General features: G+C 50.5%; 1 protein-coding gene across 1 annotated transcript in view; it reads left to right on the forward strand.

Moving 5' to 3' along the window:
* Positions 1-26,705, forward strand: part of MTHFD1L (methylenetetrahydrofolate dehydrogenase (NADP+ dependent) 1 like) — a 193,214-nt gene that overhangs the window by 24,370 nt on the left and 142,139 nt on the right. The window contains exons 8-11 of the mRNA XM_055136619.1: positions 11,555-11,666; positions 21,445-21,536; positions 22,645-22,742; positions 25,336-25,509. Of these exons, the coding sequence (XP_054992594.1) occupies positions 11,555-11,666; positions 21,445-21,536; positions 22,645-22,742; positions 25,336-25,509 (476 nt within the window). The remainder of the gene's footprint in view (positions 1-11,554; positions 11,667-21,444; positions 21,537-22,644; positions 22,743-25,335; positions 25,510-26,705) is intronic.

Here is a 26,705-nt window from a genome sequence, read left to right on the forward strand (position 1 = left end):
AACCAGTGTTATCCAACAGGGCGCCCTGGCAGCAAGCACAGAACCTTCCCTGGGCCAGGGAATGTCCAAACCTAGCCTGTCTCGGGAGAAGTCGGAGAAAAGGGGGTGAACTCTTCTCCCTGCCGCCTGGTGAGCGTGCCGGAACCCCTCTGAGCTGTGTTTGTGCTTTTCCGGCCACACCGGCAGGGCTCGGGGCTTCCTCTTGGCTCTGTGCTCAGGAATTGCTCCTTGGGAGCTCAGGGGACCGAGTAGGGTGCTGGGGGTCACACCTGGGTGGGCCACGTGCAGGGTCAGCATCCTGCTCTCTGGACTAGCTCTTCTGTGCCCTACTAGACTTTTTTTTTGCTTTTTGGGTCACACCCGGCAATGCACAGGGGTTACTCCTGGCTCTGCACTCAGGAACTACTCCTGGCGGTGCTCAGGGGACCATATGGGATGCTGGGAATCGAACCTGGGTCAGCCACGTGCAAACACCCTACCCGCCGTGCTATTGCTCCAGCCCCAAAAGACGGTGTCTTTCCTCCAATGTTCACTATCTTCCACTATGGGAAAACCTTTGAAAGTACTCCATGACTCAGCCATCAAAGGGATAATAGCTTTGATGGGAAACTCTTTCCTAGCCTCTAGATCCATGGTCTCCGGCCCCAGGACATGGCTCAGAGCCAGAGTGCTCGTCTTAGTATGTGTGAGGGTTCTAATCCTGGCATATGGGATGCTGGGAATCGAACCCAGGTCAGCCGCATGCAAGGCATGCAAGCCCTACCTGCTGTGCTATTGCTCCAGCCCGACTTTTTTTTTTTTTTTTTTTAATAAGAAACAGGGCGAGCAGGAGCACCCCCAGAGTCACACGGAACGAGGAAGGCCGGGGGTCTCCATGTGCCCAGGGCAGCAGTTTGGGGACAGGAAGCGAGCTGTAGAGGTCAGGCTAAGCCAATTTTCTGGGACTGAAAAAGGCTCCAACTACAAAGATCATGTTTCGGCTTGAATGCTTTGAGCCCAGCTGTGGAGCTGAGAGAATTCTGGCTTTTAAAGAGATGTGAGGATTTTGAACTGGAAGGAGATGAAAAGGAAGGGGCAAAACATTCTGAACTTCATGTTTCATTAAAAAGACAATGAAATCTTGGGTTATGTTAAAGTCGGGGCCACCAGGCAACCATTGGTGTTTGGGGCAGGAAAATTGAGTATTGTGAAGAAAGCTCCCCCCCATGGGAAAATTGGCTTGGGCAGAAAATATTAGGGCCCTAAGGGGCTTGCTGTGCATGCAGCCACCCCGGCTTCTATCTGCCTCCCACCCCCAACTCCTAGAAAACAAAACAAAACAAAAACAAAGAAAAAAAGAGAAAAAGTAGCCGAAAACCTCAGGTAATGAAAGCAGTGGAGAGCAGCGTCATGCAACGGAAAACAAATCCGTGTGAGAGATTACTAACAAAGCCCGGAGCCAGAGGTCTAGCAACATACACACCAGTAGCCAAAATAATCAAGACAAAAGGATAATGACCAGCAAGGCTGGGGATGAACTGGAGCCCTAGCCACAGAAATGCATTATTCTTTTTTTTGTCACCAGGAGAATATAAACAAGGTTTTCTGCTGGACTGGAAAATCTGTATCAAGTGAATGCTTTCCTAGAAAAAGTAATTTTCGAAAAAGAATCTGTGTAAAATTACCCTGTATACATTCAGGACTCCCATGCCCCCCAAACAGGCAAACCCAACCCACTGGAGGTGATTTTAAATACACAATAGACTGAGTTTCCTACCAAAGAAAGAGAAAAGGAAGAATCTGCCTTTTGGGATCAATTTCATTTTTTCTTTGTTTTTTTCTTACTCCCAAACCAGATAAGGGCAGATGTTAAAGGATGATTATAGGCTAGTTTCGCTTAAGGGTAAAGAGGAAAAAAAATCGTTAGCAAAATTGCGGAAATTTTATTGCAATTTTATAATCTTAATAAAATTAACAAATTTTATAATTTTATACAACTTTATACAATTTTATTATAGGATTGCTGTAGGATAACAATGAGTTTGTCCTTTCAGCCTCGCCGCAGGGAACTTAGTTTACCTTGAAGCTATGTCCTTTCTGTATGGACACAGGAAGACAGTTTATATTATGCTTTGCAATTGGGAAGCTGATTGACTCCAATAATATTTATTCTTGGCATCTGCTTTCTCAACTCAGTTGCCCTTAGTTCTTAGCACCCCAAAAGCAGGGTCCCGACAAGGGACAGAATGGACCCAGGGCAAGCTGTGAGCTACCCTGGCATTGAAATGGACCAGGCCAAAGCGCCACAATACTCAACTATAAGTTGAGAGCATGGTCATAGACAAATGCTGGCATGATCCAAAAGTAATGACGAGACTAGGACCGTGCTGGGGTTAGGAAGACTAACCTGGCCTGAGGACTGTGGTCTGGAATATATAGTGAATGTTCTCAGGAAGAACCAAACTTTAAGTCTGATATATGTCTTACTGTGCTCATACAGAATGACATTGCTAGAAATATTAGAAGTAGATTTACTACAACTATTTAAGTGGATTACTAGCTGAGGAAAGAAGAAAGTGACATACCCTGGATGGGATCCCACCCTTGAGCAGATCTCCTAGTCATCTGGAGTAATCTCCTTAGATGAGATTTTATCCTTCAGTTAATCTCCTAGAGAAGTGGTTTTACCCCTCTTTGTTTTTTTTTTTTTTTTTTTTTTTCTTTTTGGGTCACACCTGGCGATGCACAGGGGTTACTCCTGGCTCTGCACTCAGGAATTACCCCTGGCCGTGCTCAGGGGACCATATGGGATGCTGGGATTTGAACCTGGGTCGGCCGCGTGCAAGGCAAACGCCCTACCCGCTGTGCTATCTCTCCAGCCCCTACCCCTCTTTGTTGATTTGTTAATGTTCAACCCACCTTTGTGTCAGCACCCTATGTGATTGCTATATAAACTAAGTCTGTAAGAGAAGTAGAGGGAGAAGACACCTAAGCAGGGAGAAGACAAAGAAGCAGCAGGGAAGACACAGAAGCGAGAGAGAAGACACAGAAGCAGAGACAGAGAGAGGTCGGAAGAGACAGAGATAGAGACAGACAGAAGAGGGCACACACAGAAGCAGAGCACAAGGAGGAGCTATCCCGATCTGGTCTATACACAGCGGCTTGAGAGCACTGAATGTGAGGGGGAAGAGAGAAAGAGAGAGAGAGAGAGAAAAAACAGAGAGAGAGAAGACACACAGAGAGAGAGAAGACAGAGAGAGAGAGAAGACACAGAGAGAGAAGTGAGAAGACAGAGAGAGAAGACGGAGAGAGAGAGAAAAAGAGGGAGGGAGAGAGAGCCCGCAAACAACATACACACATCACTTCCCCCTCCACACAAGGATTGCAAGGATGATTAATGTAATAACCTCTTTAAAATTTGGAGGCCAGAGAGATGGCACGCTTGCCTAGCACACGGCTGACCCCAGTTCCATCCCAAGTACCATCCCTGGTCCCCTGAGTGCTGCCAGGAAGTGACCCCCTTGGGCCAGGAATCAGCCTTGAGCAGACGCCCCTGTGGCCCAAACGGATGTGTTTCCCTGTGGCTGCCACTAGGTGGCAGCCTATTCAAGATAATGCAGGGGCACAGCTGGCGCTTTTGAGGTCAGCTGCTGGGGTTCAGGCAGAGGGAAAGAAAACCCTGCCCCGAGGAGAAAAACGCTGGCATTGGCGATCGACTGTTTTCACAGCTGTCAGGATGCTTTTCCCATGATAGCTGTCCTTTGCAACAACAAAGGCATCTTTCAGAGCTTTTTATTTTTTTAATTATGGAATTGAATCACCTTGCCTCTGTGCTGGGGCAAATCCTAAGAGGGAGGGCGATTAAGTGCTCTCGCTCCTTTGGGCAAAGTCCGTGTTCTCCTCTGAGGAGGCACTCTTTTGCTCTATCTGGGGGCTCCTTGGTCCTTTACAGCAGCGCCACTGGACCCGAGAGATGGCAGGCGCTTGCCTTGCTCACAGCCGACCTGGCTACATTGCTGGCATCCCACCCGAAAAAGGCAAACTAGCCTCAGGCTGTGGGCGTCACTGTCCCAGGGTGGGGAAGGGATGAGGGGTCACTCTCCTCTCCTGGGCTGTGGGGTCCCGCATTCAGCTCCCTGGCCCTGGCCGCCCACCCCGCCCAGGGCTGGACACCCCAAGGTGTGGAGTGGCCTCCTGTGGGGATACCCAGAGACGGGAAGCAGCCTGGGGGCCTCTCCTCAGCTCTCCCTCCTGGTGCATTCTGGCTCTGGCGAATAGTGTTGCAGTGAACACAGACGTGCCGGTGGTGTGGTGGTGTTTCTGCCACCATGTTTGGGTCTCCACAGCGTATATTTGTAGAAGTATTATTATTTTTTTATTTTTTTATTTTTTGCTTTTTGGGTCACACCCGGCGATGCACAGAGGTTACTCCTTGCTCTGCACACAGGAATCACCCCTGGCGGTGCTCAGGGGACCATATGGGATGCTGGGAATCGAACCCGGGTCGGCTGCGTGCAAGGCAAGCGCCCTACCAGCTGTGCTATCCATCCAGCACTTGTAGAAGTAGTATTGCGGAGTCATACGGGGTTTTTTTTGTTTGTTTTTTTTTTGGTTTTGGGGGGTCACACCCGGCAGTGCACAGTGGTTACTCCTGGCTCATGCACTCAGGAATTACTCTTGGCAGTATTTGGGGGACCATATGGGATGCTGGGAATCGAACCCGGGTCAGCCGAGTGCAAGGCAAATGCCCTACCCGCTGTGCTATTGCTCCAGCCCCTTAATTTCTAGTTTTTTTGAGGAATGCCTATATTGTTTTCAGAAAAGGCTGGAGCAGTCGGCATTCCCACCAACAATGAAGGAGAGTCCCCTTCTCCGTGTTCTTGTTCTTCTGGCTGTGGGCCAGTCTCTGTTGTATGAGATATCTCATTGTTGTTTTGATCTGCATCTCCCCGATGAGCAGTGATGCAGAGCATTTTCTTTCATGTGCCCTTGACCATTTGGATGTCTTCCTTGAGGAAGTTTCTGTTCATTTCTTCTCCCTATTTTTCGATGGGGTTGGTTGGATGGTTTTTCCTTGTAAAGTTCTGCCAGTGCCTCATGTATCTTTGATATTAACCCCTTATCAGATGAGTATTGGGTGGATCGTTTTGGGTGGGCTATCTTTATATCTTGGTCACCATTTCTTTTGAGGTGCAGAAATTTCTCTGCTTTCGCCTGCTTAGTTCCGGCAGTCTTGAGGCTCTTTATTGCTACCATTTCTAGCCTTGTTATGTTGGTGCTTCTCTCCCAAGGAGGTTGTGAAAGTTCAGTGAAAGCCTTGCTTGCTTTTGTGTGTTTGATTTTTGTTTGCAGTGAGGGGAGCCACACCTGTGGTGCTCAGGGCTTACATCTGGCTCTTAGCTCTAGGCTCCAGCAGCGGAATTGCCATAATTGTATGGGATGCATGTGCGACACCCGGGATTTGAACTCATGACCATACCATGAGAAGTTGATGCTCTGAGCCGCTGCAGCATTCCTCTGGCTCGGAATAGACTTTATTTATCGGACACCCGGCAGTGCTTAGGGCTTAATCCTGGCTCTGCTCAGGGATCTCTCCTGGCAGTGCTCGGGAACCATATGTGGTACCCAGGATTTAACCAAGGTCACTTGCTTGCACTACAAGCATCTTAACCCCTAAAATATCTCTCTGGCACCCGTGAACAGAACTTTTGCTCAGAACCCTGAATCGGGTCATTTGTATTCCGACTGGGAGGAAGGGATTGATGAATCTAGTGAAACTAATTCGCAGTGCCTTCGGGGGGGCTAGATGTGACTGTCTTCAGTCAGGGTTCAGAGTTTGAGCTGGAAAAATGAAATTCAGGAGAAACAAACTAGCAGTCTTGTATCAGATGGGAGAGAAATGTAGTCAGAGACAGTCCACTTCTCCTTGATTCCCTTCCAGCCACCCCCCACCCCCGTAGCTTGTGGCAAACTTTTCTCCTTCCCACCTCCCTGGGCGGTGGGCAGGGAATGGGGGTTTCTCGCTGCTGTAACATTAGCCGTGGTGTTAGGTTCCCCGGGTTGGGGGACGCCAGCGTAACAGCTAATCCGCCTCGGTTAGACTCTTGGCGGCTCCAGTGCTTCTGGGGGAAGCTGCCTTTGGAGGTCCCGTTTCAGCTTGAACCTCCTTTGAGACCACAGGCCAGTGCGTGAGTGTGCATGGATGTACGTGTGTGTGCTCATGAGTGTGCATGTGTGCCTGTGCACGTGTGAATACATGTGTTTGCATGTTTGCATGCATGTGTTGTGCATGTTTGCATGCGTGTGTGTTTAAGTACGCGTGCTTGCATGTTTGCATGCATGTGCACATGTGTGTATGTGCGTGCATGTATGTACGTGTGTGCTCATGTGTGCCTGTGCCTGTGTGAATGCATGTGTATGCATGTTTGCATGCATGTATGTGTTTTATGTTTGCATGCATGTGTGCCTGTGTGTGCCTGTGCATGTGTTTGCATGTTTGTGTGGATGTGTGTATGTGCACATTTACATGCATGTGTGCATGCATGTGCGAGTGTGTATTTGCATGTTTGCATGCATGTGTGCATGTGTTCTTGTGCATGTTTGCATGTGTGCATTTGCATGTGTGCATGCATGTGTGTGCACACATGTGTGTGTTCTTGTGTGCGTGAGTGCGTGGACGCGCGTGAAGTGGCATCCCAAAGGGCTCTGTGCAGGCTGGTAGGGCCAGAGTGGATCGCAGTTCCCCTCCTGTCTTCCCGGACCATCGGCAGAGCCTCGTCTCACCTCTCTCATCCCCTCCTCAGCTCCTAAGGATGTGGGATTAGGAGACGGCAACGGGGTTGTTTTTGTTTGTTTTTCATTCGGGAGGGGCCATGCCTGATAGTGCTTCCGGGGCTGCTCCGGGCTCTGTGTGGCGCCAGGGACCACGCCCAGTTGGCTGTGTGCCAGGCGAGAGCCGGCCCCCGGCCCCAGGCCTCCACGCCAGCCTGAACGCAGTGCCTCACGGGATCCGTGTCTACCTGGGGTACGAGGGCTACCCGAGGCCTGGTGTTTGGGGGTGGTCCTGGCAGTGCCGGGGATGGGTCCCCAGTGGGGTGGGGACCCCAGGAAGGCCCAGAACCTGGGGTAAAGAGCGTCTCCACAGGCCATTGTTAGTACCGATGGTCCGGCCCCAAAGGCAGTGGTGGCATATTCTCATAACCGAGAGCTCAGAACCCAGACGGCCGAGGCTGGACAGATGGTCTGGGGTAGGCACTTTGCACACATTGAGCACAGAAGGAGGAGTCAGAACACTGGCGGTTGTGCTGTGCCCCCCCCCCCAAATAAAAACAAAACTAAGTAAAACAAAAGTGAATTTTTACTGAACTTGATTAAAGTGTCTCATTTCATGGTAGACAGTGCTGAGATGGTCGCCATCAGCCTCAGAGCACACTTTCCGGAGCCCCTCCGGCCACTGTGTCTGAGCACCACTGGGAAGGATCTGGAAGCCTAGAGCTGGGAGTAACCTCCAGCACTATTGGGTGCAACCCAAAAATCAACACAAGAAAAGAGGGCTCATAGGGGCCCGAGGGATTGTTCAACAGGTAGGGTGTTTGCCTTACACACGGGTAACTTGGGTTCAATCCCCATATGGTCCCCCAAATCTGACAAGAGTGATCCCTGAACAGGAAGGAAGGAAGGAAGGAAGGAAGGAAGGAATAAGGGAGAAAAGGAGGGAAGGGAGAAAGGAGAAAGAAAGGAAGGAAAAAGGGAAGGTAGGAGGAAGGAAGAAAGAAGGAAGGAGGAAAGGAGGAAGGAAGGAAGGAAGGAAGGAAGGAAGGAAGGAAGGAAGGAAGGAAGGAAGGAAGGAAGGAAGGAAGGAAGGAAAGGAAAGGAAGGAAGGATGGATGGATTTGGTCTTTTGTGTTGTTTTGGACTCAGCTGTGTCTTGGACAGCCTCCTAGCCTGCTGAGCTGTGATGAAGTAAGGGTTGGACTTAGGCACAGTGAGACAAAGGCTCGTCATTCATTATCCTTTGGAAGGAAAATGTGAGCGGTTAATGCTGTAATCGAATCCCCGTGTGTCCGTTTGGCGTGCAGGGGTTCTGATTTATGAAAGGACCGGAAGAAAGGTCTGCTCTTGACAGCCCCGTCCTGGGCTTTGCTGACTGCAGGAGACAGTGGGGGAAAACAAACACGCCCAGTTCCTAAAAGGAAAAGCTGCTCCCAGGATGAGATCACTTGGTCTTGCGAGCGGGAAAGTTCCTCTGACCCAAACTGACCGTTCGTGTCTTCTTACCTCGCCAGAGAATCCTGGTGTACCGTGGTCCCAAGAGAGCTCAGAGGACAGGCGCACAGGCTTGGGGTGGTAGAGGCTCCAGGTCTGATCCCTGGCACCACCCGACGTGAACCAGCTGTACCACCCTCTCTGGTACTCATTTTTTGGGTAACACCCGGCAATGCTCAGGGGTTCCTCCTGGCTCTGCACTCAGGAATTACTCCTGGCACTGCTGGGGGTGGTACCATATGGGATGCCGGGGATTGAACTCAGGCCAGCCGCGTGTAAGGCAAACGCCCTCCCCACTGTACTATCACGCCGGCCCCAAGGCACTCAGGATTTCTGATTTTTGTTTTTGGCTTTTGGGTCACACCCAGCAACGCTCTGGGATTATTCCTGGCTCTGCACTCGGCAATTACTGCTGGCCGCACTCGAGGGACCATATGGGATGCTGGGGATGGAACCTCGGTCAGCCGTGCTTGAGGCAAACGCCCTCCTCACTGCTCACTGTACTGCCCCTTCCAAGCCCCTGATTTGCTCCCTGTTCATAAGCAACATGGATGAATCATGTTCTGGCGTCTGAGCTGCCTGTCTCTGAGCTTTCTCCATCCTTGCCGCTGCTCACACGGGCCCTTCTGCCTGGGGAGTGGGCGGGCCCCCTCGGGCCTGCAGTGTTTTGTGGTGAGGTCAGGTTTCAAGCCCAGCTCTGGCCGGGTCCTTCTCACTTAGGAGGGGAAAGTTCGAGCCAGCCAGTGTGCCGGTCATTTTCACTGCATCTGAGCTCCTTAAAAATCTTCCCTTGTCCATCGTGGGTTATGTCTTGATTGAAAGCAGCCAGCTCTTCTCCGGGCCGAGGGACCTGGCATCTCTGAGGTGGTCCTGCGGGAGAGGGCTTCCCTCTTCTCTCCGCAGGATCCGCTGCTCCCCTGTAACTTGCCTGCTTCGCCCTCTTGCTCGGTGCATCGAGGCAGGTTGGCTGAGGGGCTGGCGGGAGAGCCCGAGATTTCAGGGTAAAGAAGACGGAGCAGGTGGTATCATCAAAGGCAACTCACTGCGGCGACTCTGGCTCTCGGGGACCTTGTGAGTCCAGCGGGAATGCTCCCGCCTGTGAGAGCGTTTCAGCCGTGAGGACGTGCTCTCGCTTTTCTCGGCGCACGAGCAGGCGACATCTCTGACCTCCTGAGAGTTTGCCGCAGGCGCCGAATGCGTGTTTCTCGACAGCCATCGGTGGTGGGAGATCCAGGTCTGGAGGTGTAACTGAAGAGTTGCGTTTTCTCCAGCCGGGCAGATGTCTCTGGTCTTCCTCCCCTAAGGGTCAGCTGGCCTGGAGCCTGGCTGCGTTCCAGATCTCCCTGGAGAGGAGAATCCTGGGCCCGTTGGCTGCAAACTCAGTTTCGTGTCACCCTGTGGGTGACAGCAAGGGAGAGGCGCTGCTTAGGCAAATTCTTGTATTTACTTATTTTTTTCTTTTTGGGTCACACCTGGCGATGCATAGTTATAACTCCTGGCTCATGCACTCAGAAGTTTTACTCCTGTGCTCGAGGGACCATATGGGATGCTGGGAATCGAACCTGGGTCGGCCGCGTGCATGGCAAATGCCCTACCCGCTGTGCTATCGCTCCAGCCCCAAATTCTTGTATTTTAATTGTATTTCTCGGGTTTTGAGTGGTACTGGGGATTGAACCGGGGTTGGTTGCATGCAAGACCTTAAGCTTGGCGCTATCTCCCCAGCCCTACACGGCAACTTCTTTTGGATGTGCTGAATCCAGTTGATTCTCTGTATCCTCTTTTCAGTGCTCAGGGATTATTGTCTGTTTCCTTTGTGGCTGCTCGATGAATGGTTTTTATTTTATTTTATTTTGTTTTATTTTATTTTGGCCACACATGGTACTCAGGACTTACTCCTGACTCTGTGATCAGGAATCACTCTTGGCGGGGTTCAAGGGGACCCTATGGGATGCTGGGGATCAAACCTGGGTCGGCTGCTTGCAAGGCAAGTACTCTCTCTAGCCTCTGCTCACTGAATGTTAATTCTCTCTCTGTTTGCATGATCAAGTTGATGGAACGTGCGGATGTGAGCTTTTGAAAGTTGGCTTTGGGACTGGAGAGATAATACAGCTGGAAGGGTGTTTGCCTTGCACATGGCCAACTCGGGTTCAGTCCCCTCCAGCCCGATTTATTTGTTTTTCACTTTTGGGGCCACCCCTGGCAATGCTCGGGTTACTCCTAACTCTGCACTCAGGAATTATTCCTGGCGGCCCTTGGACGACCATATAGGATGCTCGAACCCGGGTCGGCCACATGCAAGGCAAACGCCCTTCCCCTTTGTTCTACTGCTCTGGCTCCGATCCCTGAGATTTAAAAATTTTTTAACTTACTTCCCCCCCCCCCTTTTCTTTCTTTGTTTTTGTTATAATACAACAAAGTGTGGTGGTCCGACACTTCAGTTGCAGTGCTGGTCACCCACGGGCATGTGGGCTGGTGCCAGGGATCGAACTCATAGCCTCACAGCTGCGCTACCCCAGACCCTAAAGACATTTGGGGAGGGTGGAGGACACTTCTCACGCAGTGCTCAGGGCTCTTCCTGGCTGTGCTTCAGCTGACCTGGGGGCTGCCAGGGCTACTTGGGGTCTTACTGGGGGGGCCACAAGCTATTCGGGATCAAACTCGCGGGCTTTTCACGGGCCTTGGGACCACACCTGGCAGTGTGTGACAGACCAAGTGGTGCTGGGGAGGAAACTTGGGGTTCCCGCCAGCAGAGCTGGGTCTGTGGCCCTTTGAGCAGTCTCCCTGGCTCCCCGAAGACAGGCTTTAGATTTTTTTCTTTTTCCTTTTTGGGTCACACCCGGGGATGCACAGAGGTTACTTCTGACTCTGCACTCAGGAATTACCCCTGGCGGTGCTCAGGGAACCATATGGGATGCTAGGAATCGAACCCGGGTCGGCCGTGTGCAAGGCAAACGCCCTACCCACTGTGCTATCACTCCAGCCCCCTTTTTTTTCCTTTTTGTGGGGAGAGAGGTGGGCCTGGGGTAGGGATTAGGGCTCACTCTTAGCTCTGTGCTCAGGGATCACTCCTGGTGGTGCTCAGAGTCCATAGGGGATGCTGGGGATCGAATCAGGGTCAGGCATGTGCAAGACAGGCCCCCTCCCCTCTGTACTGCCACTCCAGCCCCAGATGGTAGAGTTTTCTGAGAGGCGGCCGTCGTGATGTCTGGGAGCCGATGGCCTAAGCTGATCAGCTGGCACCGGCTGTTGTTCATCATGTCTGGGGGCAGTGTGGGCAGGGGTGAGAGCGCTGTGGTGTCTTTCTTTCCAGCTTCAAGAGGCTGACATTGTGGTCTTGGGCTCGGCCAAGCCAGAAGAGGTTCCCCCGACCTGGATACAACCAGGAACCATTGTTCTGAACTGTTCCCACGACTTCTTGTCAGGTAAGGTGTTTTTGTGGTTTTTTTTTTTTCCCCATTTATTTGATTATTTTTGGGGTCACACCCAGTGATGCTCTGGGGTTACTCCTGGCTCTGCACTCAGGAATTACTCCTGGTGGTGCTCGAGGGACCACCAATGGGATGCCCAGGATTGAACCCCAGTCAGCTGTGCGCAAGGCAAACGCCCTCCCCGCTGTACTATTGCTCTGGCCCCACAATTAACTCCTGATGTTGTCACTTTGAGATGCTGTTTCACATGTTTCCACATTCTAAAGCAGCATAGAGCCTAAGTGTTTTGGAATCTAACAGAAAGAAGAGAAGATACATGGGACTTAGAAGCATTAATGAAGTGCTGCCTGTGAGAAATCATGGGCCTCCCTCTGTATCACAGACTTGACATCTTCCTGAATTGACGGATGAGCTTTCCACCCCTTTGGGAGTGAAGGGGTGGTGTGGATTGGGGGTTACGAGGCAATCTTCCAGAAGTCTCATGTTTAACTGCAGAATGCTGAGCGCAGTGCCGAATGAAGCAATTAGCAGTACACTATAACGTCAGTGGGATTAATGGCTCTTTTTAGGAAAGAGAAGTATGTGCTAAATAGCTTCTTTGAAATATGTGACTCGAGCATGAATTTCGTTCTGTCTGAGAAAGCCAGTGTCTGATCATAAATAGTGGACAAGGCAGCTGTGCTCCTCCTCCATTGTTTGAGTTAGATTGCAAAGTCGATTATGACAATCTTTTCTTCTTCTTTTTCTTTTTCTTTTTTTTTTTCTTTTTTGGTCACACCCGGCGATGCACAGGGTTACTCCTGGCTCTGCACTCAGGAATCACTCCTGGCGGTGCTCAGGTGACCATATGGGATGCTGGGAATCAAACCCGAGTCGGCCGCGTGCAAGGCAAATGCCCTACCCGCTGTGCTGTCGCTCCAGCCCTCCTCTTTTATTCTTAATGATGGCGGCTTGCTGTCATTACTGACCAGTTGTTTTATTTATTTATTTATTTTTGCTTTTGGGGTCCCACCTGGCAATGCACAGGGGTTACTCCTGGCTCTGCACTCAGGAATTTTCCCTGACGGTTGTCAGGGGACCATATGGGATGCTGGGAATCGAACTCGGGTTGGCCGAGTGCAAGGCAAAGGCCCTACCCGCTGTGCTATCACTCCAGCCCCTGACCAGTTGTTTTAAAGTTTACATGTATTTGGATAATTTTGGCATAGTCCTGCTAGATGTCAAGGCCCAGGAGCCAGCTCAAAGGATGTATTTGCACACGTACGGCCTGCACTGACCCCCCCCCCCCGCCCTGCATGCGTCCCCCCGGACCCCTGGGAGCAAGCCCACTCCCCACTCGAAGCACAGCCAGCCCCCCAAACAAACAAAAAATATTCTTCTGGGACCCCCCTGTGCCTATTGGGTCTAGTAAAGTGCTTTTTTTTGTTTCTGTTTAAGGGCTGCAGCCAGCGGTGCTCAGGGCCTGCTTCCTCCTGGCGGGCTCTGGGGACCATATGGGATGCCGGGGATCGAACCTGTGTTGACCAAGTGCCTTCCCATTGGATTATCACTATGGCATCTACATTTTTGTTTTGTTTTGATTTGGGGGTGGGCCACACCCATTAATGATCAGGACTTAACCCTAAAAGTGATTTTTTTTTTTTAAAGGGAAGAACATTGTGCTTTTTTTTTTTTTTTTTTTTTTTTTTTTTGCTTTTTTGGGTCACACCTGGCAATGCACAGGGGTTACTCCTGGCTCTGCACTCAGGAATCACTCCTGATAGTGCTCAGGGGATCATATGGGATGCTGGGAATCGAACCCAGGTCGGCCACGTGCAAGGCAAACGCCCTACCCACTGTGCTATCACTCCAGCCCCAGAACATTGTGCCTTTTTAATATTACACTTTTTTTAGGAACTTACAACCCTCCCCCCCCCTTTTTTTAATGCGTTCTGAAATTTGTTACAATTCAGTGTGATGAGGGGATAAAAAGAGTATCTTTATTTAATGGTTCTTTTGCAGACAGATTATAGGTAGTTTATTTTACATATGTCTGGCCCAGTAATACAAGTTTTCTTCCAGTAATATGAGTGCCTGACACAGCATGTGCTTAGAAAGTATGGGTTGAATAAGTGAAAAATGATGTACTCAGCGTTCAGTTCTGATTGAAGACAATTTGAAGTTAAAGTTAACTGCAGTTCAGTGTCAGATAAACAAAACAATGATTTTCTTTTCTTTTCTTTCTTTCTTTTTATTTTAATGGTTTTTGAGTAAGATCTAATGATGCTCAAGACTTTTCCTGTGTGGTATTCAGGGAACCACATATGATGCCAGGAATCAAACCTGGGTCAGCTGCGTGCCAGGCAAGCACCTGAGCCCTTGCACTTCTGATGGGCCCAATGATTTTGATATTTATACTCCTTGACCTTTTTTTTTTTTTTTTTTTGCTTTTTGGGTCACACCTGGCGATGCACAGGGGTTACTCCTGGCTCTGCACTCAGGAATCACCCCTGGTGGTGCTCAGGGGACCATATGGGATGCTGGGATTCGAACCCGGGTTGGCCGCGTGCAAGGCAAACGCCCTACCCGCTGTGCTATCACTCCAGCCCCCATATACTCCTTGACCTTTAACCAGCGTGGGCTTAAGGTTGCCAGCCCCACCTATGCTGGAAAGCTTAGATATAAGTCTTGACTCCCCCGAATTTAATAGTCTGATGTTGGCAGCCTTACTGATACTATAAGCAGGCTATTAACATTATATGCTTCCTGTGCGTTATGTTTGATACTGTTTACGTACCATAAACTGGAGAAAATGAAAGCGTTAAGAAAAATCCTAAGACATCGAAATTGACTTACAATCCTGAACCGTGTTTATCAGTGCTGCAGTGAATGTATGCCATCTGTTTATCGGAGGCCCCGCCCCCTTAAACCCCAGCCATCAGCTGCTGTCACTGCGGAGTGATCACCGGTCCCCGCCTTGTGAGCCTCCGTCCAGCTGACACACACCCTCTGGCTCGGGTATTCGCTCCACTTAACGTTTTTCACTCATTACCCCAAAGCAAAGGGGGCTTTATTGAAGCTGGAGAGCAAAAGAATTTTTAATAACCTTGTGGCTTGGTGAAGGCTCCGTTTTATAATGAAATTTGTATGCTCGTCCTGACAGGGGTTCCCCCCACGCCCCCTTGTGAAAACAGATGGGATCCGGTGATGGATGACGGGGTCCCTCTACGGAGGCAGCTCTCGGCGGGCCCCTGCCCAGGCGGCGCTGTCCCGATGGCCGGGAGCCCGGTGCAGGGCTCAGAAATAATTCCCCTGGACTTGTTGGATCTGTCCGCCGTGCCGTGGCCTGAGCCTGGCGTTCAGATTTAAAACAGAAACCCGGCGATGCTCGGCCTGCTGGTTTCCAGGAGGATTCTTTTCAGTCTTTGATATGGGGGCCACGCCCGGCAGCTCTCGGGGCTCAGCTCCTGGCTCTGAGCTCAGGAGTCACTCCTGGCGGGCCTCAGGGGAGCAAGGTGGGGTGTCGGGGATCAAACCCGGGTCAGCTGCGTGCAAGGCAAGAACCCTCCCCGCTGCTGTACTATGACTCTGGCCTGCACTGTGAAATAGGTGTGACTTTCAGGGGCCCGGGAGGTAGGCCTGAAGGACCGGAGCAAACGCATTGTGAGTGAGTGGAGGTGGGCAGGGGCGGAGTTCTGGGGTATTCAGGGGCGCTTCCTGGCTGTGCTCAGGGAACCGTGTGCTGTGTGGTACCTGTGCTCTGCAGCCTTAATCCTTACACCGTTCCTCTGACCCTGTAGTGTTTGCTTTGTATGCAGGCATCTCAGGCTCAATTTCCCCCCTGCTCATCCTGTCTCACACACACACACACACACACACACACACACACACACACACACACACACACACACACACACACACACACACTGAGCCAGGAATAGCCCCTTGAGTACAGATAGGTGTGTCCCAGAAACTTCCCCCCTGCCCATCCTCTCTCTCTGTCTCTCTCTCTCTCTCTCTCACACACACACACACACACACACACTGAGCCAGGAATAGCCCCTTGAGTACAGATAGGTGTGTCCCAGAAACTTCCCCCCTGCCCATCCTCTCTCTCTGTCTCTCTCTCTCACACACACACACACACACACTGAGCCAGGAATAGCCCCTTGAGTACAGATAGGTGTGTCCCAGAAACAAAAGGAAAATCTTTGGAAGGGAAGACGAGGGTTCTGATCTTATAATGCTAATAGGGCAGAACCGGTTTTGTGCCCCTAGTTGGAGTTTATTTCCTGGTTGCTGAATGGGGCTCAGAAGAGCAGGTCCTTTGTCCCGGACTTCACACACACACACACACACACACACTTCAGACTGTGGAGTGATAGTACAACCGGGGTAGGGCGTTTGCCTTGTATTCATCCAACCCAAGTTCAATCCCCGGCATCCCATATAGTCCCCTGAGCACTGCCAGGAGTATATCCTGAGTGCAGAGCCAGAAGTCAGCCCTGAGCATCACTGGTTGTGACCCAAAAAGCCAAAAAAAAAAAGAAAAAGAAGGGAAAAAGAAACCAAATTGCGGACTTTTGGGGGGCCACTTTTGGCGATGCTTAGGAATCACTCCTCGCAGACTCAGGGGACCATCTGGGGTGACGGGAATGGAACCCAGGTCAGCATATAAGGCAAGCGCTCTACCCACTGTGCTACCTCTCTGGCCCCTGCAGACTTATTAATAGAACCGATGTCTGTCCAGGAGCAGTCACTGCCAGGGAAGAAAGCCTAGTGAGAGTCTGGTGGAGTGGAATTTCGAGAAATTCAGGTGGAATGGAATTCTTGTACCTGTGTACTTGTGGTAAATTGAGCACATTTGCTTATGATTTTACTTGTTCCCCGCCCCCTCCCAGGAAATTCTATATGTTTTGCACCCATCTCAGTGATTTCAAAAGAACTCCTTATATAAGCTGAAACTCATATTTTAGTGATACTTCTTCCTTTGAAGCTTCTGACATTGTATTATTTTAAGAACTCGCAATGCACTGTCATTGGGTAATGGACTGCAGATGTTTAAGGCACAGTGAAGCCCTGAATATTTTCATATAAATTATACTAAAAGGTGATGGCTCTTTACGGGACAAGGTTAATGTAGTTATTAAAGAGTGAGCCCAGAGTTTGGGGACGTTTTACCATACCGATTTATAATTTTTGAACTCTTCTATTTTCATAACTTCACGAACTTTTTTTTTTTTTTTTTTGCCGTAACTTCTAGAGGGGGAGAGCGTATCCGAGCCTGAGTCTCTGGGTTCGTGCAGCCTGTTTGTGATAAGAAGGGGCCCTCGCTAAAGCTGGCCTGTTTCCAGACAGCAGAGATGGCAGGGGGTGGGTGGAACCCTCGAATTTTTTTTTTTCACCCTTGCCTCCATTCTCCTCTCTTCCCTGTTTCTTTCATTCTGGCAAAAATCCCGGGGTGGTCTCCGACCAGCTCCTGGGAGGGAGAGACCATCCAGATTTCCAGGGAGAGCATGTGAATGCATCAGCTGACCTTCACTCACCGTAGAAAGTTTGTTCATTGTCAGAGTCGTTGGGGAAAGTCCATCTTTTATTCATTGCCTTGTCCCCCGGGGACCATGAGCTCATAGGAGTGTGGGTGGGCGTGAAAAGACTCGTAGGGTTTGGGTCCCGGGGCCCTGCTGGACTTGCTGGCCCGGTGTGGACAGCACGGGCCGAGGGGGTCGAAGCAGTGGCCTCCCTTAATGACTGTCCTCGGCCGTGGATTCCAGAGGCTGTATTTCTGGTGTGCAATGTTGCCATTCTTCATCCTCCCAGCCCCAGGGAGCCCGTGACATAGCTGTAAGGTTACGGTGATTCCTGTGACAAAGGCAGTCCAGGGACACTGCTGAGATGCAGAATGGTAAACAACAGTGATTTCCGATCCAGTGACCTCAAAAGAACTAGTTAGTCCCCGGTTAAAAGGCCGGTGAATTTATTGTATCAGGAAGATGAGAGCAGGCGGAAATGCAAGCAGTGTATTAAAAGCATCACTGAGAGGCAAATCCCGTCGCTTTAAAAGAGAAAGATTTGGAGAAAAATAAATAAAGAAAGAAAGGTTTGGGTTCAGCGAAGACTCTGCTAGAGTTTATAATCCAATATGTTTGAGCTTTGCCTCTTATCTTCAAATCTTTGTTGATTCTAACCTTGTTCTCTTGTTCACCACAAGGCGGTTGCCAGAATGATAGGAGGGTTGGTTTTCTAGCTAACGGCAGGTGAAATCGTCTTCATTTGTGTCTGTGATTCTGTTCTGGAAACGTGCATTATACGTGAAAACTATTTCCTGGAATGTAGCCTTTTCATTTTTCCCAGTTACTTAAACAGAGATAGGATAAGAGACACTTTTTTTTTTTTATTTTGTATTTTTTTCCTTTTCTTTTTTGAATTAAAGAGCCATGATTTACAAAGTTACTGATAGTTATGTTTTTGGGCATGCAGTGATGAACATCAATCTCTCCACCAGTGTTCCCAGAGTCCCTCCCCACCCAAACCCCACTCCATGGCACCTGTCAACTAGACGGGCACATTACAAAGTTCTAGTGGCTGCCACTTAGATCTCATGTTTTCAGTTCTGTTAAATCTGTGTTTTGGGTATATGTATGCATCCCTCACTCATATCACTGGGATCACTGAGGCCCCGATGTCTGTTAACCCATTACTTCTCATTCTCTTCTTCCTTTTTTTTTTTTCCTTCTCTTTTTGGGTCACATCCAGCGATGCTCAGAGGTTACTCCTGGCTCTGCATTCAGGAATTAGCCTGGTGGGGCTTGGGGGACCATTTGGGATGCCAGGGATCGAACCCGGATCTGCCGTGTGCAAGGCAAATGCCCTACCCACTATACTATCGATCTTCTGCCTCTCTTCCTCTTTTGATATCTTTCCTTGTCTGTCTCCTCTCTAAACACAGGGGTCAGGGATCATCTACGCATCCCCGTTTTCTACAATGCAGTGCCTCATCCGTACTCTCTATTCCCACAGATAAGTGAGATCATCCTTGTGTTCGTCTTTCTTCTTCTGGCCTATATCACTCAACGTATATTCCAGTTCCAACCATGTTTCAGCAAATTCCATGATTTGACCATTCCTTGCAGCTGCATAGTATTCTGTTGTGTATATAGAACACATCCTTACACTCCAGTCATCTCCACTTCTATTCAACACAGTATTAGAAGTCCTGGCTACAGCAAGCAGGCCAGAAAAGCAGAAGGGATCCAAATCAGAAGAAAAGAACTACTTGCAGATGACATAATAATATACATAGAAGGCCCTAAAGATTCCACAAAAAAGGCTCCTAGAAAAAAATAAACCAACTCAGCCAAGTGACCGGGTACAAAGTCAGGACACAGAAATCAGTTACACACTCCCATCCTTGTTGAGGTACCATTACGGTCTTGTGATTGGCTTTCATCCTCCATCGTTCTAGTACCAGATGCAGCATCTTCATCACTCCACCAACATCTCACATACTTACCCATTCTTTGGCTGGTTTGATCTTACACCGTGTCTCTCTTTTTATTTTGTTTTGTTTTCTCTGGATTTCCAGAGGCATCATGATTGTTTAATTTCCAGGTGTTTGTGTTTTTCCCACTTCCCTTGGGGATTAGTTTCCATTTGCAAAGCTTTGTGGTTTGAGAGGACAGTGGATAGGATTTCTACCTTCTTGATCTTACAAAGAGAGTTTTTGTGGCCCAGCATGTCAGTGGGGAATGTGTACTCAGTATCAGAGGGCGTGGAGGGACCCTATCTCTGTCTGTTAAGCCCACCTTCTTATTTCCCTTCAAGGCCAGTTTTTCCTGGTTGAGTTTTTGCCTACTTGATCTTTCTAGCAGTGAAAGCCAGGGGACAGGAGAGATTTCTTATTTATAGTGGCTGGATAACACTTTTGCATGAAATCTCTCGAGGATCAAAGAAAACAAAATAGATCTCACTCTCTCGACTCTTGGCTTTTGCCCAGATACAATTTATGAAACTGAAGTGTTGCTAATCTTTAAACAATACCCAAGGGGTGTGATTTTTCTAGCTCATTTAACTGGAGAACATCACAAGGCACTTCAGAGTGAGTGTTTTGTGCTCGTTTCGGCAAAGGATTGGCAATGAACATAATTTGAAAGCAGGGTGATCCAAAGAAGAAGTATTGCCTTTAGAAATGTTGGCTTTTTTTTCCCCTCTAAGGGAAGGTGTGTGCAAAAAAAAAAAAAATCTACATATATCCTTTATAGTAGAAGATTCTCATCTCTTGTCGTTCTTTACAAAAGCCAGTCACTATTTTTCTGAGGTTCTCATGGTTCTGGTTTTAAAACGTTTCAGTTCTTTGGTAGGGGGAAGGATTAGGCTTTTGGTGCACACCTGGTGTTGCCCAAGGTTTGTCTATTCCTGGCTCTGTTTAAGAGTGAGCCTGGCTATGTTTGGGGTCCATTGTGGTTCTGGGGCACGAATGAGGGTCAGCTGCCTGCAGTTGATGCCTTAAGAGCCTTATTCCTGTACTATCTCTGGTTCCTAAAATGTTTCAACTTCGATTGCACTGAAAAGTTTTTGTATGAAAATTATCTTAGTTTTAGTTATTTAAAAAAAATTACATTTTTGGGGCTGGAGCGGTAGCACAGTGTGTAGGGTGTTTGCCTTGCACGTGGCTGACCCGGGTTTGATTCTTCCGTCCCTTTCAGAGATCCTGGCAAGCTACCCGTGACATATTCCATATGCCAAAAACAGTAACAACAAGTCTCACAATGGAGACGTTACTGGTGCCCGCTTGAGCAAATCAATGAGCAATGGGATGACAGTGATACAGTGATGTACTTTGTATAAACATTCCGTATGCCAGTTGCAAAGAAAAAGGCAGCATTCTTACTGATGGCTATTTTGTAAAGAAGTTCAACCTGAAAATTCGCATCCTAAAATATGACTTCCCTGTTTTGTTTGTTTTTTCTTTTTTGGGTCACACCTGATGATGCTCCGGGGTTACTCCCAGCTCTGTGCTCAGGAATTGCTCCTGGCGGTGCTCGGGGGACCATATGGGATGCTGGGGATCAAACCTGGGTCGGCTGCATGCAAGGCAAACAAACGCCCTACTTGATGTCCTATTGCTCCAGCTCTGATTTCCCTGTTTTGATAAAAATTGGTTCTGACAATTTTATATAGGTTTTTTTTTTTTTTTGGAGGGGGGTGGTGGTGGCGGGCCACACCTGGCAGCACCCAGAGGTCTCTTCTAGTGGTTCCGGGATTGGGCCCAGGGAGTCCCGCGTCCTTGCATTTCAACCTTTCAGCCGTCTCCAGCCATCTCTCTCCTCCTACCTGGATAGGGATTTTGTAAATGACCCAGTAGCCCAGTCTTTGACATTATGCACCAACTGGGCTGATGTCGTGAGCTTTCTGCCCCTTTCTGGCTCATTTAGAAATGCAGCCCCATCCATGGAGTTGTAGTTCTTACTTCCCGTGTTTGTCTGTTCTCCTGGCTTAGAGCCACAGCCATGCGGTGCCGGGGATTGAACCCGGGGCTCCTGCTCACCCTCCTGGACACTCCCCAGGCCTGCCTGCCACCTTTGTTGAAATCCCTACCCTGTCGCTTTGGCTCTTCCCTATCATGCTGCATGCAGCCGTCCCTGAGTGTCCACAAGGGAGGCAGGGAGAGTTCCAGAGGCCCAATTTCGAATGAGAAGTGGCGTGAGGTCTGGGCACCAGGTGAGAGCCTTCCCCCTCCAGCCTCCTTGGAGTTCGCTGACTCCATCTTTTCCCCTCCTCACCTGTCTTGCAGGGAAGCTGGGCTGTGGCACTCCCGGGGTGAATTTCAGCAGTCTCTTCGCCGAAGATGATGTGAGTCTGCTCGCGGCCGCTCTGCGGATCCAGGTGAGTCTGAGAAAGCTGGTGAGGGGGCCCCGGCATGCGGGCGCGGGGGCACTGCTTGGTGCAGGGATGGCACTTCATTCTCATGACCGGGCCAGGTTGCTCTCTCCCTCAGAGAGGAGCAGTGGAGACTTGGAAAACTGGAACCTGGAGTGACTTAGGCCTGGGCCGTGGGGAGACAGGGACCCGGAGAAAGCGTGGCTCCTAGCCAGCTCCGGCCTGCCACCCGTTACTCCCCGACACCCGGCAGCGTCAGACAGCGTTTGTTTATATGCGGCCCACCTGCCTATGGGTCAGCGGTGTGTCGGCCCCTTAGCCAGGTTTGTCCTGACTCAGGGTCTCTCGGGGTGATACCACAGCAGGGAGGGCCTGTGACTTGCACGCAGCCAGCCCGGGTTCAATGCCTGGCGTGTCTTGTGGTCTCCTGAGCACCACCCAGGGGTAATTCCTGAGTGCAGAGCCAGGAGGAAGCCCTGAGCATCGCTGAGTGTAATCCCCAAAACAGTCAGACAGCTAGAAAGAAGTCTGGATGTCGGCTGGGACTGCTGAAGGCTGGCCCCAGGTGGAGGCTGTATTTTCCATGGTGGTGGCGTTACTATGGCGACAGGTATTTGATGACTGCTGGCAGGTGTCTTTGAGACCCGGCCCACAGGTACTGGCAGTGGGTCAGCGCCCCAGAAAGAGCCGAACAAAGGGCAGAGCAAGGAGGAAATGGCAGTCATTCTAGGACACAATCGGGACCCCTCTTTTTTTGTTGTTTCCCCCTCTTTGCTCCAAGAGAGATTTTTGCTCTTTCCTCCAAGTCTCATTCACACGCAGGGGGAAGGGCCAGAGGAGCTTTGTTGAATTGGATGGAAAATTGGATGAGGGCCATTTAGGTAGCACAGTGGGCAGGGCCCTTGCCTAAGCACATGCCCATCTGGTCTCCGAGCACAGAGCCAGGAGTCAGCCCCGAGCCCTGCTGGGTGTGGCCCCCATAAAACAAAGGCAAAGGCAGAAGACTTGCGGGTCTCCTGCACTCCCCGGGGGTCCGTGAACACTGCTGTCCTCTCCCCCCGGCCCCCGCGGGCCAGCGTTCTCTCCGCCCAGGCGCCCCTCTCTGTCTCTGCAGAACATGGTGAGCAGCGGCCGGCGGTGGCTCCGCGAGCAGCAGCATTCCCGCTGGAGGCTCCACTGCCTGAAGCTGCAGCCTCTGGCCCCGGTGCCCAGGTGAGGAGGCTGGTCGCTCACGGCACGCGCGCGGCGGGTACTGGGCGCCGGGCGTGAATCGCGCCTCCGGGCGGGGATGACAGGGAGTATGGGACGAGTCTCTGATGGAACACTGTGCAGCTGTTGGGAAAGAGGCGGTCATGAAGTTTGCTTCTACGTGACGGCATGGAGATGAGTGTAAGGGGCCACCAACATGCTGGCACGGGTTGGGTCTCGTGTGCTGGCATTCCTTGCGACCGAGAGCGCTTGCCTTCTACCTTACATACACCCCATCCAGTGTGGTGTGCTGGTACGTCAGTGGCTCAGGGACTGAGATGTCACTGCATAATTCTGAAATTTTGGTTAGATAGAGCAATAGTTACATTTTTTTTTTCCCTTTTTGGGTCACACCGGGCGATGCACAGGGGTCACTCCTGGCTCATGCACTCAGGAACTACTCCTGGCAGTGCTCGGGGGGACCATATGGGATGCTGGGATTCGAACCCGGGTCGGCTGCGTGCAAGGCAAACGCCCTACCTGCTGTGCTATCCCTCCAGCCCCGCTATGGTTATATTTTTAACTGGATGGTGACTTTGGGGACCAGCGGCTTCTCTGCAGCGTGTGGCTCTCTTCTGAGATTGGTCTGTGAGTCTCTGGGTCGTGGCGGTTAATGAGCTTCTATGGCAGTTTGTGGGTGTGCTTGCCAGGCTCCCAGAAGCACAGGGAGACGTGGGGGGAGGTCACCCATTCCCAACTCCATGAGAGCCTGCAGATTTCCGGATACCAGCACTCTTTTTTTTCTTTTTTTGCTTTTTGGTCACACCTGGCTCTCATGCACTCAGGAATTACTCCTGGCGGTGCTCGGGGGACCCTATGGGATGCTGGGAATCGAACCTGGATCGGCCCCATGCAAGCCAAACGCCCTCCCCACTGTGCTATCGCTCCAGCCCCCGGGCCTGTTTATTTTTGTTTTTAGGTTTTTCTTTTTAAGCAGATGAGTACCTTCTTATTGGGAGCAAAATAATAATAATAATAATTGTGGATGCCACAAAATGCTGTGCCAGTCTATGTATCTTAAAATAAACCCTACTGGCAGGGAGCATCTGCTTTTATGGCTTAATCACATTTGGCTCCCCGCGCCACTGGGGAGAGGGAGCGAGCAGCGGAGTCATTAGCAGGCCCTTAAGGAAGCAGAAGGACGGCACTGGCACGCGGGCGGGGGCCGAGCAGGCCCTGGCACCTATCCAGCCTTGCATTTAGGGCCTTGTCGAAGGAGAGAGAAGCTTTCTGGTAGGAGGCCGGCATGAAGGCGAGCCCGGGTGGGGAGGGAGAAATGGGAAAGAAGAGGCAGAGAGAGTGGGTGGGAGGCACCCCTCCCGGTCACGGGCCCTGGGGTGCGTGGGGAATGGAGTCGGTTTGCTGTTTCCAGGGGTCCTCGGAGATGATGCGGACCTCCGAGGGCTGGTGATGAGCACAAACAACAGCAGACTCGGAGCAGGAGCATGGCCTGTGCACCCTGACCCCCTTCCCCAGCACATCAGGCCACAGCTGTCTGCTCACAGGTCAGACCCCAAGACAGGACCTGAGACCTCTCGATGCCTCGGCTAGCGGGTCTCTGCAGGAGGTGGGCCAACAGCCCGGTGACCCGAGTCCCCCACCAGAAGCCCCGGCTGTGCTCTGAGTGTGGCTCCGCTGGTTTTCCCGGCACACATCAGAGATGAGCAGGGCGGGGGCGTGGTCACAGAATGTGCTCAGGGATGCTCCTTCGTTCCTAAGACCATCCCCGGATCTGCAGTGGTGCGTCCCGTGCTGGGTCTGTTGGCTGATGATGTTTTGGATGTGAACTAGGAAAGAGGTGGGGGGGGAGGTGGACACAGATCAAAGGAAATGAAATAGCATCCCCCGGTTCTCAGTGAGCCAACGGAGCCAAGAATCCCAACGGCATTTCTTTTTTTTTTTTTTTTTTTTGCTTTTTGGGTCACACCCGGCGATGCACAGGAGTTACTCCTGGCTCTGCACTCAGGAATTACCCCTGGTGGTGCTCAGAGGACCATATGGGATGCTGGGAATCGAACCCGGGTCGGCCGCGTGCAAGGCAAACGCCCTCCCCACTGTGCTATCGCTCCAGCCCTGACATTTGTTCTTTTTGTTTCTTTGGGGACCCCACCCAGTCTTGCTCAGGGCTTACTCCTGGCTTACTCCTGACTCACTCCTGGCGGTGCTCAGGGAACCATGTGGGATGCCGGGGATCGAACCCGGGTCGACCATGTGCGAGGCACATGCCCTTGCATTTTGTTGTTGGATGGATTTCTGCTCCATCCTGGAAGTTTTTCTGTTAGAGCATCAGCACTAATCCTTGTGCCTGGGCAGGATCTTAGCACTTTCCTGGGTGGGTGGTTTTTTGTTTTTTTTTTTAAGAGTTGCTTTTCAAAAGAAATGTCCCATTTTCTCGCGCATGTTAATCCTTAGCAGTTGGGTCCGATGCTGTGTGGGATCAAGGACGTCAGAGCCGTCTCGTTGATTTAATTGCTGGCGGGGTGGCTGGCTGGTTTTCGAGCCAGCAGAGACCACCGCAGCTGAGGCGTCTCTTGTCCCTAATGTGCTTCTCCCCCAGTGATATCGAGATCTCCAGAGCACAGACCCCCAAAGCCGTGGACGTCCTTGCCAAGGAAATAGGATTGCTAGCAGACGAGATTGAAATCTACGGCAAGAGCAAAGCCAAGGTGCGTCTGTCCCTGCTGGAGAGGCTCAAGGATCAGGCAGACGGGAAATACGTCATCGTTGCCGGGTAAGACTCCTTGGAAAGTCGTTTTTCCAAAGACGCTTTCTGACACGTCCCTGTGTCTGCCCTGTTGTCCACCTTGGCCTGTCCGTGGTGTTTCTGATGGAACAAGTTTGGGATTGTTTTGTTTAGCCTTCTCATATTATTGGGAGGGAGGTTCCCCCCCCTTTGTTGTTTGTGTTTTCATTTTGTTTTCATTTTCAGTGTCCAAGAGTTTCCATGGAATATTTAAGCATACGAATTTGCTAATCCAACCTGGAAGTTTTCGTTTCTTGTAGTATGGGAATTTTGATGTTGTGAGTTTTATTTTGGTGCCACACCCAGCGATGCTCAGGGTTTACTCCTGGCTCTGTGCTTAGAAATTAACCCCTGGCAGTGCTCATGGGGACCATATGGGATGCTGGGGATTACACTGCAAGGCAAGGCTGGCCAGCGCCCTACCCCCTGTACTGTCGCTCTGGTCCCGCCCCACAGATTTTGTTTGAACTGGTTCTCCTTGGTGAGCACTTAAGTGTGACCTCTCCCTCTGGGCCCTTATAAACAGTGCCGAGCAAGCCGTTAGGAGAGATGAAGTCATGAACTTGGCTTATAACTGGATAAACATGGAGAGTAGCATGCTAAGTGAAATGAGTCAGAAAAAGAGGGACAGACAGAGGGACTGCATTCATTTGTGGAGTAGCATCACATGAGGCTGACACCTAAGGACAGTAGATACAAAGGCCAGGGGGATTGCCCCATAGCTGGAAGACTGCTTCATGAGCAGAGGGGAGAAGGCAGATGGAATAGAGAAGGGATCACTAAGGAAATGATGGCTGGAGGAACCAGTTGGGATGGGAGATGCATGCCGAAAGTAGATAATGGACCAAACATGATGACCTCTCAGTGTCTGGGTTGCAAGTTATAATGCCCAAAAGTAGAGAGAGAGTATGGGGAATATTGTCTGCCTTAGAGGCAGGGGGAGGGTGGGAAAAGGGGGGTATACCTGGGATATTGGTGGTGGGGAATGTGCACTGGTGGAGGGATGGGTGTTTGATTATTGTGAGATTGTAACCCAAACATGAAAGCTTGTAACTATCTCACGGGGATTCAATAAAATTTAAAAAATTAAAAAAAAAACTTTTGTCCTGATAGTCTATCTACAATGTCATTTTTTTGCCACATTAAATTTACATTCAATGTAATTTATCTAAGTTCAAACAAAT

This window comes from Sorex araneus, chromosome 4 (assembly GCF_027595985.1).
Source record: "Sorex araneus isolate mSorAra2 chromosome 4, mSorAra2.pri, whole genome shotgun sequence".
Taxonomy (NCBI): domain Eukaryota; kingdom Metazoa; phylum Chordata; class Mammalia; order Eulipotyphla; family Soricidae; genus Sorex; species Sorex araneus.